Genomic DNA, 16,591 nt, shown 5'->3' on the forward strand with positions numbered 1-16,591 from the left:
TCAGGACAGTCCTTCCCATCACAAATATGGACCCACAGAGGTGTTTCTCACTGGCCCAGCCTGGGCTGGGGGGTCTCTGCCTTGGAGCCAGGGGAGCTTTTAATCTCACAAGGTGGCCTCTTCCCCCCCTACCAAAAACAGTCCTCCATACACACAGACAAACCCAACACAGTAAGGAAATTAAAACTAAGATTCGAGAAGGTTTTTCAGGGTGCTTGACTGACTTAGCATAACCATATGTATTTTCATAGTAAAAAAGCTTCTCATAATGGGATATAATGCTTCACAGCATGGGTGGCCATTTTCTTGTGAATCTGTAGTTAATCACTACTTCCAACTTGCTCTTTTTCTACTCTTCTTGATGCCACTGCTCCACTGCAGAGCTAATAAAACACTGAATACTCCAAATCTGTCTCAGATAAAAATCAGTGCCCTTATACTTACAAGGAAACTGCCACTAAAGAAGGCAAAACTTTTCTCCAAACTAGCTGTAACAGCAAATGTATCATTGTAGTGAAGGTAAGTTAGCATGGGTGTATGTTAGCCCTAACATAACTGTCCATCCTGTCTACCTCTTTGCACTATTATCAGTACTAATTCAGTAAAGTAAAATAGAAACTTTTCTAGGGAAACTTAGGTTTGGCTTAGGCACTTTTGTATGAAAGCTGTATACATGTGTCAAATGTAGAAGAGAAACTGAATATTGGTTCCCATTAAAAAATGGAAACTGAATTTTATGCATGTAAATCTTGTGTATGCAGCAGCAAACTGTTGCTGTGTTGAAAGTACTCTGTCATGGGAATTTGATAGAAGTCTGCAAGTCAGACTCTCCTGAGCATTATTTCCAGTTCTTATTGGTCCAAAGTTGAGTTTCCATTTGTCAGATTTGTAACTGAAATATGTTAAGGGGTCTTGCTCACAGGAATCCATTTATGTCTATGAAATTATTTGCAAAATGTTAAGTTGTATTGCAAAAAAAAAAAAAAACAAAAACAAAAACCAAACAAACAGGGTTTTGTTAAACAAAACAGGAACATTCAGACTAAGACTTAAATGTGAAAATTAGTCCATTAGGTGTTTGAAAAGCAGTAACATTAGCCTAATTATAGTAGATATGGTACATACCGTGACTTAGTCCCCATACAGAATGATCAAATGTGTTCTGCTGCTGAGTGCTTTAACTGACCTAGTCACCAGGTTATTGGAGCTTGGCAGAGTTTAATAGAGAATGAAGTGCTAGTTCTGAGAAATCACACTGGGACCTTTAGTTACTAGGTAATTACAAGCAGAGGTACAGAATATTGAATGCTGTACTTATTTAAGCAATGTACTGTTTAACATGGCATAAACAAAGACTTTCATAAAGCTGACTGCTGCAGAAGTAGTTCTGTATGGCTTTTGTATGAGGTAAAACTGGTCATTATTTGATTCTTCCTGGACAAATTTATCGGTTGTCCACAGCTACAGAGAAAACCGGTCTTCATATTTTTGTGCTCCTAATTCTATCAGAATTATGATTACCAAGATCTATGCTATGTGATGAATTTTACATTCAGCTTTCTTTAAAGTGCCAATAAAGAATCTGTTGTAGGTTCATAACTAGGACTCTAAACTTGATGAGTCTTTTTAATGTCATATTCTACAGGGATTTGGTATGTGAGCTGCTGAAGAGCTCCTGGTATAATTAGAGGAAAATATTGTTAACGTTTGTCTCTTTAGTCTGTTTTTCCCCCTCTTTTCGTTTTTTCCCCACCCCAGGCCTCTGTATTTTCTTTTTTTTTTTTTTTTCAAGGTATTTGTACTATTTCCTCTTCTAAACAGAAGACATGTATATCACATGTGATAGTTTATACTTGATGTAGGTGCTTTATGCCTACAGGTTTTCCTGAAGCTGCTCCTGCTGAAAAAAAAAAATCATTCCTATAGAACTCTGTTTTAATAGTACATGGTGGAAGTGTGACCCTTGTGCTAATGTAAGGCACTACAAGTCATATTATTCATCATTTGAGGGAGACAGATTCTAAATGTAGTAACAATACTTGTGAGAGTCCTTTGGATGATGTTCGCCTTTAGAATTCCTGGAAATTGTTCACAGTAGTGTTTGTGTTGCATAGTTAAGTTGGAGGGAAAATAAGCCTTAAATCTGTCCTAGGCCTGAAGCTACTGGTACCTTATGGTCAGGTGGGAAGGTACTTGTTTTCAAGTTTCTCATTCCAAAAGACAAAAATCCATAAAGAATGTTAGAAACCTGGAGATACTCTATTGCTATGTAATTTAGCCGTGCACACTGAACAAACCATGTATATTCAACTCCTTTGTGTAAACAAAATTTGAGCTACTATCCCCCTCTACTCTGCCCTCGTGAGGCCACATCTGGAATATTGTGCCCAGTTCTGGGCCCCACAGTTCAGGAAGGACAGGGAACTGCTGGAGAGAGTCCAGCACAGAGCCACCAAGATGATTAAGGGAGTGGAGCATCTCCCTGATGAGGAAAGGCTGAGGGAGCTGGGTCTCTTTAGCTTGGAGAAGAGGAGGCTGAGGGGAGACCTCATTAATGTTTATAAATATGTTAAGGGCGAATGTCATGAGGATGGAGCCAGGCTCTTCTCAGTGATGCCCAATGGTAGGACAAGGGGCAGTGGGTGTAGCTGGAACACAGGAGGTTCTACTTAAACTTGAGAAGAAACTTCTTTACAGTGAGCGTGACAGAGCACTGGAACAGGCTGCCCAGGGAGGTTGTGGAGTCTCCTTCTCTGGAGACATTCAAGATCCGCCTGGATGCCTTCCTGTGTGATCTCATTTAGGTTCCTGCTCTGGCAGGGGGATTGGACTGGATGATCTTTCGAGGTCCCTTCCAATCCCCAACATTCTGTGATTCTGTGCTATGCAACCTCAAAAGAGAAAATAGTGTATTTTGCATAGACATGCAGCTTATCGATTAAAAACACCTCAGATGTTTTCTAGTGGTCAGTGTACTTGGGAGGTGCTATAATTATGTTCAGACAGACTAGAAAGAAAATAACTTCAACTATACACACTACAGAGATGCACACATATGGACACATATTGATGTGTCAGAGGTCAAGGATATGTACCTTGACCTTTCAAACTACATGCATTCTTTCTTAATAATAGAATATGTTCCTCTTCCAAAGAGTGACTTGTGAATGTGGAGGTACAAAACTGTGAATGTGGAGTACTGCAAAGCATGTTCTCACCCTCGCTGTCCCTCAGTTTCTTTCCCCTTCAAAGTCATTGATGTCAGAAATAAGCTTTTAGGCATTTTTGAGGGTGTTTTTGATACACATACAGCCTTCTCCACATAATTTGTCCCATCAGCCTGCAGTGCTGAGCAAAGAGAATCAAAGTGTGCAATCTCTTTTCATTCCCTACCCAATCACAGTACATTGTGTGTTTGAGGGGGGGGCATTAGATTCTATTGAAATTTTAGCAATTCACTACTGAGCATCACTCAGAGGATTTCCTCATCTTTTCTATTCCTTCCCAGTTTGGGGAAAAAAAAAAAAAAATCCCTTAGAAATCTGTCCTTTTGGAGGAAAAACTTTGAATAAGGCATGGTCTACAATGTTTTATCTTTTTTTTTCACCCTCTATACCTTTTTCATTTGTATATCAGTAAATTAAAAGCAATCCTTTCTAAAGATTCCTTTGCTTCCTACAACTCACAGTTGTGCAGATTTTCTTAGTCCTTGAAAAAGAACATAAAAAAAAAAATAATGAGTGCTTCAGCTGAGAAGGGAGTGCTGGTTTCTTTTTGGAGGAATTGTTTTACCATGCTTGATAGAGACTGTTCCTAGCCTGTAGGTGCCACTGTAATACCAAAAAGGCTTTAGAAGAGCAGCCTGAACATAAGCCTAGCAACAGTACAGGCACATCCCATTATTGTATTTTAATAACAAAGATGTTGTGGGGCTTATTGTGTTATCCAGTAAAATCCAATAATGACTGAAAGTGGCGAGTTAACCTCTCTGTATCCAGCAGCTGTTTGTAAAGAAATAATTTGATCATCTTTGTATTTAGTTTTTCTTTCCCAACTTTTTGTCATTCTTTTTACACAGTTCAGTCTATCTTCATAAAAATAAACTGTCTTTCCAAAATATCTGATTTCTGATTTGCTCCCAGTGTGGGAGTTTATCTCATTCTTAAATAGATTTTGAAGAACAGTCAATGCAACCAGTGTTGTGAAAGTTGTTTTGCTCTCAGCACACAGCATAGATTGATGTAGTGGAGAAGCATCCGTGTGTTCTCACTGAAGTGATTTCAAATGCTTTCTGGGGATGTGTGTGCTTATAGAATAAATAGTACTGGCAGCTGAGAGCAAAGCTTGTCAGAGAACTGACACTCGACTATGGCCACATGCATCTTTGGAGTTGTCTGGCAGGCTGTAGAAGGTATTAGTGGTTATAGGAGCCCTGCCTTTTTATCTAGCGTGCAGTGCTGCTCTTCTCTTTGTTCTCCTGATCTTAATGGGAAGAAACGAAGGTAGACTCCCTCCACACACTCAATTCAAATGATAGTGTTATCAACAAGTAGACTTTGACATCAGGATTTCATTAGATCTTTTTCAGCTGCAAGACAAACCTGCTGATGACTCCTTTTCCGTAAAGAATAGAGAATAAATCACGATGTGCCTTCATAACTGTACCTTCTATAACTAACTTATCATACCACAGTCTGGGTGGCAATTTGCATTGCTTCTTTGAAAACAGTTCTACCAATTGAGTTTGTCTAACTGATGTTTAAAAAAGACTCCTTTTTGAAATAAAGTATAGAAAATGGATTGGCTTGATTTAACATTAAAAAATAAACGTGGTGAATTTATAAAAAGCATTCTGGTCATAGTCTAATTCAGAGCCTTAGCACAAGAAGAGTAAGAACAGTGGTGGTTTCATTTCAGCTTCTATTATCACATTTTATCATGAACTTTATTATGAAGTTTGTTAACTCTTCTATTTTGCACGTGTAATACAGTTAGCAAAAATCTTAATTTCTCATCTGCTTATTTTCATAGATAGGCTTTAAAGACAACTTTAGTTTTTTAAAAAACTTGTCCTTAATTTTGTGCCTTTTCAAGTAGGTTTAAATAAAAATTTTTTTATTTTTTTTTTCCTCTCCAGTTGCTGCAATGTGGTGGGAACCTCTTTGATGCAACCTCTATCGCAGTGAAAGCAGCTCTCTTTAACACAAGGTAAAGTGCAAATCTCCTTTCACGTGAGCAGAAGTGGCGTGGGAATTGGAAGAGAAGTGCTATCTATGAGTTAAGCAAGGGAGTGGAGCATCTCCCTTATGAGGAGAGGCTGAGGGAGCTGGGGCTCTTTAGCTTGGAGAAGAGGAGACTGAGGGGAGACCTCATTAATGTTTATAAATATGTTAGGGGCAAATGTCACGAGGATGGAGCCAGGCTCTTCTCAGTGATGCCCAGTGGTAGGACAAGGGGCAATGGGTGTAAACTGGAACACAGGAGGTTCTGCTTACACTTGAGAAGAAACTTCTTTACAGTGAGGGTGTTGGAGCACTGGAACAGGCTGCCCAGGGGGGTTGTGGAGTCTCCTTCTCTGGAGACATTCAAGACCCACCTGGATGCCTTCCTGTGTGATCTCATTTAGGTTCCTGCTCTGGCAGGGGGATTGGTCTAGATGATCTTTCGAGGTCCCTTCCAATCCCCAACATTCTGTGATTCTGTGATTATTTAAGTAAGAAAAAGTCAAGGCAACTTGCATTCAAATACAGGGTGGTCCATTTGCATGCAGGTAACATGAACTAACGACTTTAACTCGGTTTCAAATAATCAAGTGTCATTCATACTGCATTGTATGCACAATCAGGCTCACAATATAACTTTTGTTCTGTAGCCAGATGCAGAAGAAGTTGTCTTGACCATATGGTTTTGTTGCAGGTAGTTGGAGGCCTTTGTGTTGATGCCTTGTGGGTTTAAAATAAAAGTATTTACTGATATGTAATGCTCCTGAATAAGAAGCCCTTTGTCAATGTGCCTACCAGTTTGAAACTAGCCCTGTTTTCCCACTTCTGTTGTTCTTTCTCATTAACTGTTAGTCTAGAGTTCTTTTTAAAACTAAGAGGAAAAATGATGTCGAGAGATTGTGGGGAGGGGGAAATTGTGTCTTTGAAAGATCTTTGCCCCATGCATTTAAATTTGGAGAATGGAAGAACAAAATCTAGTAGAATGAATGATTCAAGTGCTCTGTGTGTGTTTTAATGATAACATTCAATCATATTTTTTCTCATGTTTTTATTTTCTTTATCTATGGGTGAAAGGGAATACAGAGGTTTGTAGCACCCTTGAGAAAGAAACTAGTGAATGGCTTTGCTAAAAAACTTATGTAGCAAAAGTAGCTGGAAGAGGTGCAAAAGTTAGGCTCCTACAGGCATAAATGTTTTAAAAGTGAATCTCAAATTGTTCTTCAGCTGTAAATTAGAAATCTGATAAAGTCACTGGTATAGTTCTGGCTTATTCATTAGGGAATCAGCGCACAGTACTAGAGCTGGAAAAGTACGTGCAAGAAGAGGAAGAAAATATGCTTTTGAAGACAGGCAGTATATCAGATTATAAATGCTTTAAAAGAGGATCTGGGGAGAATGACTTCAACTTGTATATATTGCTGAGAAACTTCTCATGTTAATCAAGTTTTCAACAGTAACTTTTAACAGTAGATTGTTTTTGTAGCATTAAGAAATACTGTCACAAACATAATGGCTCACAAAAGAGTTGACAGTATATTAAAGGAAAGAAGTGTCTGTCTGTGTCTCTGTCTGTGAGCTGCCAGGATGCAGAAGTTGTGTGATTAAAACAGTTGCTCCCATGTGAGTTGTTTTGCAGATCCAAGGCACATACTTTATTTACATGATAACTAGGTCTTTTTTCTTCTTTCAACCAGAATCCTAGTTCTGAGTAAAGAGAGAAGATAATATAAAAAGTAATTAAAATAATTAATAAATAAATTGAAATCTGTTGCTTTGGGAACATGAGCAACATGGAGGGTGTAATTGTTTTAATGATTCTGCTTTATTCTTATTCTTCCAACAACTGTATCCTTCATATGATCTTTAATCTGTGGGCAAGCATCCACAGTCTCATGGAAGTCAAATATCAAGTTAAAATGTGGTACAGTATGACATAATACAGAGCCTGTTGATTTTTGGCCTGGGAAAGCCCTGCCTGTGGATTTGAGCAGGGAATGCTAGTCCATCTATTCTCATATGAGCTCAGAAAGTCAGGTGAACTTCAGAGTGAAAACCTGTTGTCTTCATTAACTATTCCTCTCCCTTTCCCTTGGTACCTACTAAGTTTTCTTTGGATTGACAGAAGGTTGTTTAGAGGAGCTGCCCACTCTTCATAAAATATTATTGTCCAAGCAAGAGGAGATGTTGGTTTGAAAATCACTTCAGATTAAGTGTCCTGAACTTTGCTTGACATGTGTGTCCCTCTTTGAGTCTTACTTGCCTTTCATAATCTGTTTACAGCCCATTTTTTGTTATAAGTGTTTTCAGATCTTTGTCAGCCTTGACTGCAGCCTTGGAACCAAGACCAGGGAGCTCAAGCTGCTGGTTTTTCTTTGAAGTTACAAATTTCAGCTAGGTATTTAAAAACCTTAGCTTCATCCTTAAAATCTCGCTCTAACCATTTTTATAATAGCTATGGGCACATTTTTCTTTAGGGCTAAGTAAGTCCAAAATTGTAATTTCAGTAATTTTGCACAAGAATTCTGGGATTTAAATCCCTTTATATGTCTGACCTGACTCATCATATCCCCTCCAGGCACGAAACAAAGACAATGACTGTTTTAAGCGGAGCATTTACTCCTCGGGAGTTTTGTATTGTACATTGCGTTCTCAAAAGTACAACAGTATCATGCGCAAAAGATAGCAGATATCAAACTTTCTTCTTCACTGTGTCTCCAAGGTGCTTAAGGCTGGATTTATCCATGATGGAAGTAGGTAGTGCAAAATGTGCGAGTAGCTATTCTTTCAGGACTTAGCATTAAACTTGATCCCATGGAATGTGGCTCCTTGCAACCAAGGCAACAGAAACTAGGCAAGTTACAAAAGCTGCAGAGTTTATAACAAAACAGCCTTGCAGATGTCGTGGTTTTTTGCTGGGCAGTATGGTAGAAGCAGAACTGATGCATGCTTTCAAAGGTAGAACTGGTTTTGCAGTTGTGAAATCTGGGTCTGCAGCACAGAGAAAAGAGCATTGTTTGTTACATGAATAAGTTCTGCTGTACAGATTTCTGCCCTGATTAGTTGCAGGAATCAAAATAGAAAAATAAAAGTTGCAAAGTAGACAGGTACAGCTAGTTCTTAAGATAAATCTTCACAAGCTGTGAGAGGAAATCTCCAGTTTTCTGGAAGTGCTTTGTGCTACACTCTCTTTGCTGCACTCACTTTTTGTGTGTATGTACCCCCTTTTTATGCAACTATGATGCTTGTGTCTGATCAACTGTCTTTTTGCCTCTACAGTAGTTCTAATTTGTACCCCTCTCTCATCTGTTCTTGGCCAAAACAGCTCCTTGCAGGCATTTTTTAGGTGTTAATTCTGGCAAATTTTTCTTGCAGACCAAACATTGGTCTGGTTTCATAGCTATTTTAGGTTGGAGTTAAAAATTGCTTAATCTCACAGATTTTCTTGAACTCATCCTTCTTTTTTAAATACTGCTCTGGCACATGCACTTCTTTGTCTAGGCTGTTGTCCAGTGTTGTCCATTTTCCTGTGTAGTTGGAAGGTTAGTCACCTTGTGACTTTATTTCATCCATTTTTAATGGAATATTTTTAACTGGAAATAGGCTTTGATGCATTTCCAATGAGTTGCAAAGCATTTGGAGTTTCATTTCAGGAAAAAGTAGGCATCACAGTTGTTCTGCTTACTGGAAGTTTTAGTTTTAGCTTTGCTCGGGCCAGTGTTCTTGTAGGGAATTTGTTCTCACTGAAGCAGGGTTAGCAGATGTGAAGTACTTGCCTCTAGGGCTCTTAGCCCTGAATAACTGAAATACTTTTCCAGGGAACAACAAAATTCACTTTGCATTGGTGGGGGAAACGCTTACTAAATCATCCCCTGATTTGGTACAGAATGCACAAAAGAATGTAGCCTCCAAAGTCTAGTTATAAAACACAATGCTCCTGTAAAGGTACGAATATAAAACCAGATTGTGGTTACATTTCACATGGTTGCTGAAGTTAGCTTTCTAGGGATGTCTTGAAATATTTTATGTTTTCAAGTGCAAATGTGTAAAAGTGAGAGCAGTGTGGTAGAGCTGTGTGTGGGTTTTACTGGCCAGTAAAGGAAAGTCTCTCAGTCAGTACTCCATCCTAGTGGGCACCTGGATAAATGAGTGAATATAAGATACTGGTGTTCTTGGCAGCTTGAGATACCATCTGCTACTAAATAGTTTTAAATGGCTTTATTAATTGTGCTAAGAAAGCTGCATTAAATCATCCTGTGAAACTCCCATTAAATGGCTATAACAAATACAATCTGTGTATGACTGAAAAGGAGCCTGTCTAGCTCATTTGTGAGAGAGCTCATCACTCACAATTAAGAAGAAAGCATTTCTTGGATTTCTGCCTGGATTTTTATCCCTGGTTGTTGCTTTTCTATATCTGTCCTTAGAACAGCAGAGTCTTCTGGCTTCTTAAAGTATGAGAATACCTTGACAATCTTCCCATCTTGCTAAAGAGAGAAGATTTTGCTAATGTCATCTTTTCCCTTTACCCCAGGTCGCCTTAGTTACTGTCATTCTTTCCCAAACAGCCTTACTCCTTGAATTTGCTACTGATGTCACAGCTTTGCCAAGCAATGCAACTACTGTAATTCTGACAACTTTACTGTTGTCTGCAAGGTTGGGAGTGACCGTACAAAAGGATTCAGTCTTGGTACTTTCTCTCCCGTATATCCAGGCAGATGTAGAATTGTTCAGAACTGATTTATGGAAATTGCAAAAGAATCTCCCCCTGTGCATTAATGTAAAAAACAGTTCAAATTCTAATGGTTTGAATGATGTAAATATGATGATCTTATCCTAAATATCTTCCTACTTAAAATGTTTTCTTCCTGGTCTCAGTGAGTGAGTTGTTAATACTTTGAGAATATTCTGGATTTTTTTCTAAACATTTAGTCTCATTCAGGGGAAAGGGCACTTCCTGGAATTGAGACTACATGACAACTGTATTCCTTATCTGTTCTGCAATGGTTTTGCACGTTTTGCTTCCACAGAATACCCAAAGTGCATGTTCTGGAGGATGAAGAAGGCTCTAAAGAGATTGAGCTCTCAGATGACCCTTATGATTGTATTCGACTTAACGTGGATGATGTGCCCTGCATCGTCACGCTAAGCAAAGTAAGCCTGACAAATTTCTACCTAGAGATTCCAGTTTCTGTTAACTTCACCTGCTGTTTATTTTTTCCCTAAAGATAAAACTCATGTTACAGAAATGGTCAGTGTCCACTATATATTTGTTCATCTTTGGCCTCCTATTTAAGAAGAACTTTTATTGAATAAGGGTTTTTTTGCGCCTTGGACTTGCAGGTTTCTACTTGATGCATTCTTAAAATGCATCTGCATGCATGCAGAAGACTTTATTATTTTTCATCTATTACTTGCTCAACATCCAGAGCAGCAGATACTTCAGTCTGTCTAAACAAATGATCCTTGTGAGGGGCAGAGGTTGTGTGATCTGCCTGGAATTACACAAGGAGTATTTGTTGCTGGGGACAGAACTCCATTTTCATGGGTGCAATACTGTCCTGTCCTTTCAAACAGGTTTTTGTTTTCCTTTTCCATACATGGCACACAGCTAACACAGTTGATTTGCTGGATGCTGCATTTTCCGTTGCAAGAGTTAGTGGTTTGCTTAGTTACCAGAAAGTTTGTATAAGCTTTTGTTTTTTTAAGCAAGTTGCATAAATAGTAGAAAGGCCATCACTGCAGTGAGGGCTCACTGGAGTCTCAGGATGTGTAATTTTCACCTAGAGGGGACAAAAGTCCATGCTTGGAGTTGGGGGGAAAAGGGGAATATGGAGTTTCTTATGGGTTAAACAGTGGTCAGAGAGGAAAACAGTATGAAATACTTATCTCACCTCTGCTATGTATGTACACACAATTTGGGGTCAGAGGCTGTTTAAATACTGTGCTGTCAGGTCAGTCTCTGACCATTACCAAGGGTCACATGATATTAGGGTGAGAGGCTGTAGATAACTAACAGAGCTACCACTCACAGTTTCACCTCTTAATATAGAGCTTAGACAACTGCAAACTAGTATGTCGTTATGTCACTGACTTACAGATTGGGTACAGGCACGTGGTGGATGCTACCCTTCAGGAGGAAGCCTGTTCTTTGGCCAGCCTGCTTATTTCTGTGACCAGTAAAGGTGCCCTCACTTCTATGAAGAAAATGGGGAAAGGTAGCCTGGATCCTGAGAGTATTTTTGAAATGATGGAGGTAAGGAGTTTTGAGCAGTTACTGTTTTGGATGGTACTGGATGATGTGGAACTTGGGTATAAGAAAAGCTGCAGTAAGGACTTTTTAGAGATCTTGGTGCTTTTATTAAGTGCACAAGGGACTTGTTGAAGGTCACAGACAGTTCCTCTGAAACAGAGTCTGATATGAATGGATGTTACCTAAAACTTTTAGATGACTGAAATGTGTGGTACTCACATTTGTTTCAGTCAAGCACTTCACAGCTCTAAGACTGCAAAGCTTAAGTCGATAAACTTTGAGAGTGTTTTTAATGAACATGTTCCCTCTCTCACTGTTTCCCTTAAAGATTGAAAGAGGAAAACTTCTAACATGGTAAAGTCCCTATAGAAGTAGAGTTGGTATTTTGAATTGCTAGTGCATGGTGTTCTCTTCTAGCACAACTCACTTGTTTTGTGATCACCTTACTATTCTTACCTTACTGTTGTTTTTCTTTGCTCCTTTATTGGGTTTCTGATCTGCCCCCACTCCATGCAAATACTAGTATCTGGATGTTGTTCCCATCTACATAAGAATTCAATTTTAAACCTTTCTTCAGACTTTTAAATCTGTCCTCCAGTATAAATTCTCATGCCTGCATTTGGCCTTGAGCATGAGACAGAAATGGCTTTTGAACTTGGAGTCAGAATGAAAACTAAATACTGTGTTTCCTAGAGATCCAGAACTAATTTCAGTATGGCTGTAGTGAGGAGTGCAGAAACTGGAGCCAAGTTTGAAAACAGTTGATTTCAAGTGGAAGTTACATGCTGAGTGTGTAAGGCACTTCCCTGTTTTCATTATGTTAATCCAGAGTGCTCATCTTGGTGGTACCAGTGGGCTTTTTGTTTGCGTTCAGAGGTGTTACTTATCCCCCTTATCTGGGTAGAGGGATGTTGTCTGTAATCTGGTATCCTAAAGAAACCAAGCTTCCTATGGACATCTGCTTTGTCTTTCTTGATCTATTTTGAGTCTAATTCTCACTAAATATCATAAAGACTTCAGGTTTTGGGTCTAGAGCTGTTGCAAAGAGTCGGGTCCTTAAGTCAGATACAGGTTCATCGTAGATGCTGGCTTCCATGCAGATTACCTGCACAAAGCTTTGATGGGAGCCTCTGTTTTGATCACCGATCTCACTCTACGTTGAGCCCTAAATAAGAAATGAACTTCTGCAGTTCCATTGTATAGCCTACCCCCAAAGGCTGTGCTTGGGATTATGTAATGCTCATCTAAACACTAATCAGAGATGCCTGTGGAAGGTAACCATAGGAAATTTTCAAACCATCCTGCTCTGCTTAAGAGCTTTAGTGAACTTGTCCCTTGAACTTGTGCAAGGAGTTAAAAGCTTACACTGATCACCCCGTGAGTTGTGCTGTCTCTCACTTGCTTTGGAAGAAGTCTTCCCTCCTAGGTTTTGAGCACTTTGAAGGAGAGAGGGATAAAGCTGATTAGAAGAAACTAAGATGTTTTCTGGGAAGTCACAGATTATCTGTTTGGCCCTGCCTCAAGCTCAGCAGCCTGATTAGGGTACCAAGAAAAACAAAAAGGCCTGGGAATGTCCAGTGGAGGATCTGCATAACCCTTGCTTGACACCTCCATCCCCTAACAATTTGGCTGCAGGTCAAAGAGTGTGCAGCTTTCCCTGCCTGGTGGAGAACAGATGTTCCCAGGACATATCTCTTAGGAAGGCAGCTTCATGAGAAAGTTCTGGGAAGCTGCCAGCTTTTTTTACTCGGTTTATGATCCAATCCGGAAGAGAGGCAAGTAGGAATAAGATGGCAACAGTGCTGTGCCTTTTGTCAGTACCAAAGCTCTGCGCAGTTCCCATTCACTTTGACGTGGTGTGAGTGATGTTGTCCTACATTTGAGGAGAAGAATACGCAAAGTACATCACCCCTCAGGACCCCAAACTGCTCCTGTGATCTTTGTCCTAGTGCAGAGCTGTGTGTGTGTCCCGCTTTATTTAGCATGGTTCACAGTGTGGAGGATTGACAGCTACTCTGCTGCATCAAAGCTCTTCCAAATTTCCTTTGGTACCCTGGTCCGTGTTCTGTCACTTGGTTCTTTGATGAGAAATATACCTCATTTTAAGGTTTGTACCCCCATGGTGTTGGCAGTCGTCATCAACAGGTGAAGGAGAGCTTTGTGGTCAGCTGTATGGCAGATATAGGCTTCATTGCATAGATCAGGAGCTAATAAACTCAGTTTAATATAATCTGTCTTTGGCTCCTTAGGGACAGGTAGGGTCTCTTCATCTCTGTATGGAGTCAGTATTTCAGGTCATTTAGAGAAACCCTGGGAAAGCTCTAATAGGGTATCACTGCCTTAAGATCCTTATTTCAGTATTGCCCAATGTTTCCCTGTTCTGCAGCCTCCACAGTGCAGTTGCACTTGTGGGAAGGGTAGAGCCCAGTATCGGACCTAATCCTGGTGGTTTTCCACTGCTGGAGTTTATCTCTGTAAAGAAAACCTCCTGTTAACTCCTTTAAGGAGCTTGGACAGTACAGAATTGCACATCATAATGCAGAATCTGCTCACAGATTGATTTGGTGATGCAGCCAGTGTGCATTTTGGGCTTCTCAGGCCACGTAACAGGGTAATGAGCTGGTCTAAATTCACTCTGCTGCTTCTGAGCACATTCAGAGGAGTTTGTTAAACTTTGTATTAGCAGGCTGCTTTGCTGGTCAGGTATCTCTTGTCCTCTGGCAGCCAGTGTATTGCTTCATATTGCGTGTGCTGGCTAATTTGAATGAGTGCTTGTGCCTGATGTGAATCTAATTTGTATTCCTGAGTGATCTATGGGTGCACAGATCTTGTGTTAATGATCATGGAATGCTTCTCTGATGAATGGGAGCACTGCCTTTATGTGTATATTTTTCCAAAATTTAATCAAATTAAAAGGAAACTTCCACTACCATTATTTTTGTTAATTGAAAGCATGTTTTTATTATACCAGCTGGTGTATATTAACCGTTAAAGGGAAAGTATTTGTCAAAGGGAAGTGTTCCGTGAGAGTTGTCTTCCTGATAATAAGCATATGTCTTAAATTTGTTTTGCTTTCTTTGCATTGCAGACGGGAAAAAGAGTGGGCAAGTCATTGCACATAGCCCTTCAGAAGGTTCTGGATGAAGAAGAGAGTTTGGGGACCTCACGGCAGAAAGTTGGATTTCTAGGATGAGTTTTTATTAAATGTTCAAAACTGGTTTTAATGGATTGTGCAATTTGTCAGTTTGTATATAGAAAAAGGATATTTTTTGTTCCAGCACCTTCATCCTTCTGGCTAAGAGGCTTTTAAAATGTTACTAAGCATGAAGAAAGCTACAGTTATGTGAATAAGCAAATTTGAGATGCTGTCCCTATCGGTAACTGTCTGCACTGAGGAAGCACACCAGCAGCAACTGATGTGATTGCCTGGGGAGGGGTTGAGTCTGTTTTCAAGGGTGACTGGTGTAGGTTCCACTTAATTCTGTGTTCCACCTCTGCAGACCAGCTGCTGTGTTCTAGAGTGTATATGGGGATGTCCTTGGTACAGCACAAGCCAGGTTTTGGGCCTCTTAAAATTTTGTTGTTGTTGTTCATTAGCCAGATGAGAACAGCACTTTTTGGAAGTCTTCCTTCAAATTATCTTACTTTTATTTGAATAAAATGTGGTTAGATTTTCCTATAAATACAACATGATCCGAAGTTTCTAATTCTTATTTTAAACCAAGATTTTTTGGCTTATTAGAGCCCTTTTGCCAACGGGTACAATAGTAACCTAGCCAAAACCTCTCATGGTGGCTAAGGAGAAAGAGCATGGTTAAGGAGAAGGGAAAATAAGTTAAATTTTTAGGAGTTTGGTAATTCATCTGGAAAAGCAGTGGCTGTCAGCAATGATCCTTTGCAGGGAAAGACAGAAGATGGCAGGTAAGGTGTGTAATCAAGTTGTACCACTGTCTTTAAAGCAGTGGATTCCCTCCCTACATCAATTGGCTGTCCCAGCAAAGAGTAAGAGCTATTTATTTGGCAGGATAGGAAGAAACAACAGATGGAAGAAGTCAAAGGAAAAAGCTGATTTTCAAGAAGTTGATATTTCAGCTGCAAGTGTCAGAAGAATCATTTTGAACAAGCATTATGGCAAAAGTTACTACAATAATCCAAGAATCATTAAGCTCTTACTCGAGCAGTGTTTTCTGAATTTCCTGTTTTAATTTCCCAATATCAGATTCAGAACATTCTCTTCTCTAGAACACGTTTGGTGGGGAGAAGGGGAAGGTTTTTGCTGAAGGTGAGCTGTAGATATAGAACAAAACATATTACAGCTCAAATTACTAATTGGGATCAGATTAAAGTACACAGTGTACTTAAGGTCCCCAGATCTCTTCAGCCCTTTTCCTGGAGCTCACTCACATAATTATTCAAGCTGACTGCAAGACTACTGTGTATTTCAGGTACGTGTAACCACTACTATAAAGAGCAGGCAGGTTAAAAAAAACAAATAAAAAAAAATTGTCCCACAAAATTTGCCCAAGATGTCTATTTTGAAGGGGTGGGATTTTTTTCAGTACCTTGAGTAATGAGTTAGGTATGTTAGGACAGCGCTATGTAGTAATACAGGCAAAGTGACAGTGATATATCATCTTCAGTCACTCCATGTGAGACAAAGACTACCCTGACCTCAGCTTTATAACAGCTGTGATGCCTTCCTTGTCACACAAAGGTACTTGTAAGAATGTCAAAAGAAAGAAAACCGAAGGGAGGAAAAACCATTTACAATACCTCAGACTTACCACAGGCAGTTTTTCTTTAGTCGTGTATTGTTTCGTGTTTCAGAAAATGGTTAATCTAAATGAGGATTACAAGTCTTAAACCACAGCCATTCTCTGAATAGCTGTTGCCTGTTTTATTACAGATTTGTGGTTGGATACCAAAAAGCTGCCCAGAGTTACTTCCAGGGTGAATTTTGTAACATGGTAATAATAGAGTGTGTCTGCATCGCCTTCCAGCTGAAGGATCTCCAAGCGTTTTACAAGTTACATCATTTAAGATGCTCTTTGTCCCCTCTCCAGAGCATTTTAAATTGATTGTTATGAGAGCTGGCGCAAGGGGGGAAGAAACTTCAGCG

At 39.6% G+C, this 16,591-nt stretch overlaps 1 protein-coding gene across 1 annotated transcript; it reads left to right on the plus strand.

The window, feature by feature from the left end:
- Positions 1-5,137: 5,137 nt before the first annotated feature.
- Positions 5,138-14,707, plus strand: EXOSC7 (exosome component 7; the record flags this gene model as incomplete). Its single annotated transcript, XM_010177863.1, has 4 exons — positions 5,138-5,208; positions 10,250-10,373; positions 11,320-11,475; positions 14,561-14,707. Coding segments are annotated over 4 exons (456 nt in total), but the record flags the coding sequence as incomplete, so codon positions are not given.
- Between the last annotated feature and the right edge of the window lie 1,884 nt (positions 14,708-16,591).

The sequence above is a fragment of the Antrostomus carolinensis genome, unplaced genomic scaffold, assembly GCF_000700745.2.
Source record: "Antrostomus carolinensis isolate BGI_N321 unplaced genomic scaffold, ASM70074v2 scaffold19351, whole genome shotgun sequence".
NCBI lineage: Eukaryota > Metazoa > Chordata > Aves > Caprimulgiformes > Caprimulgidae > Antrostomus > Antrostomus carolinensis.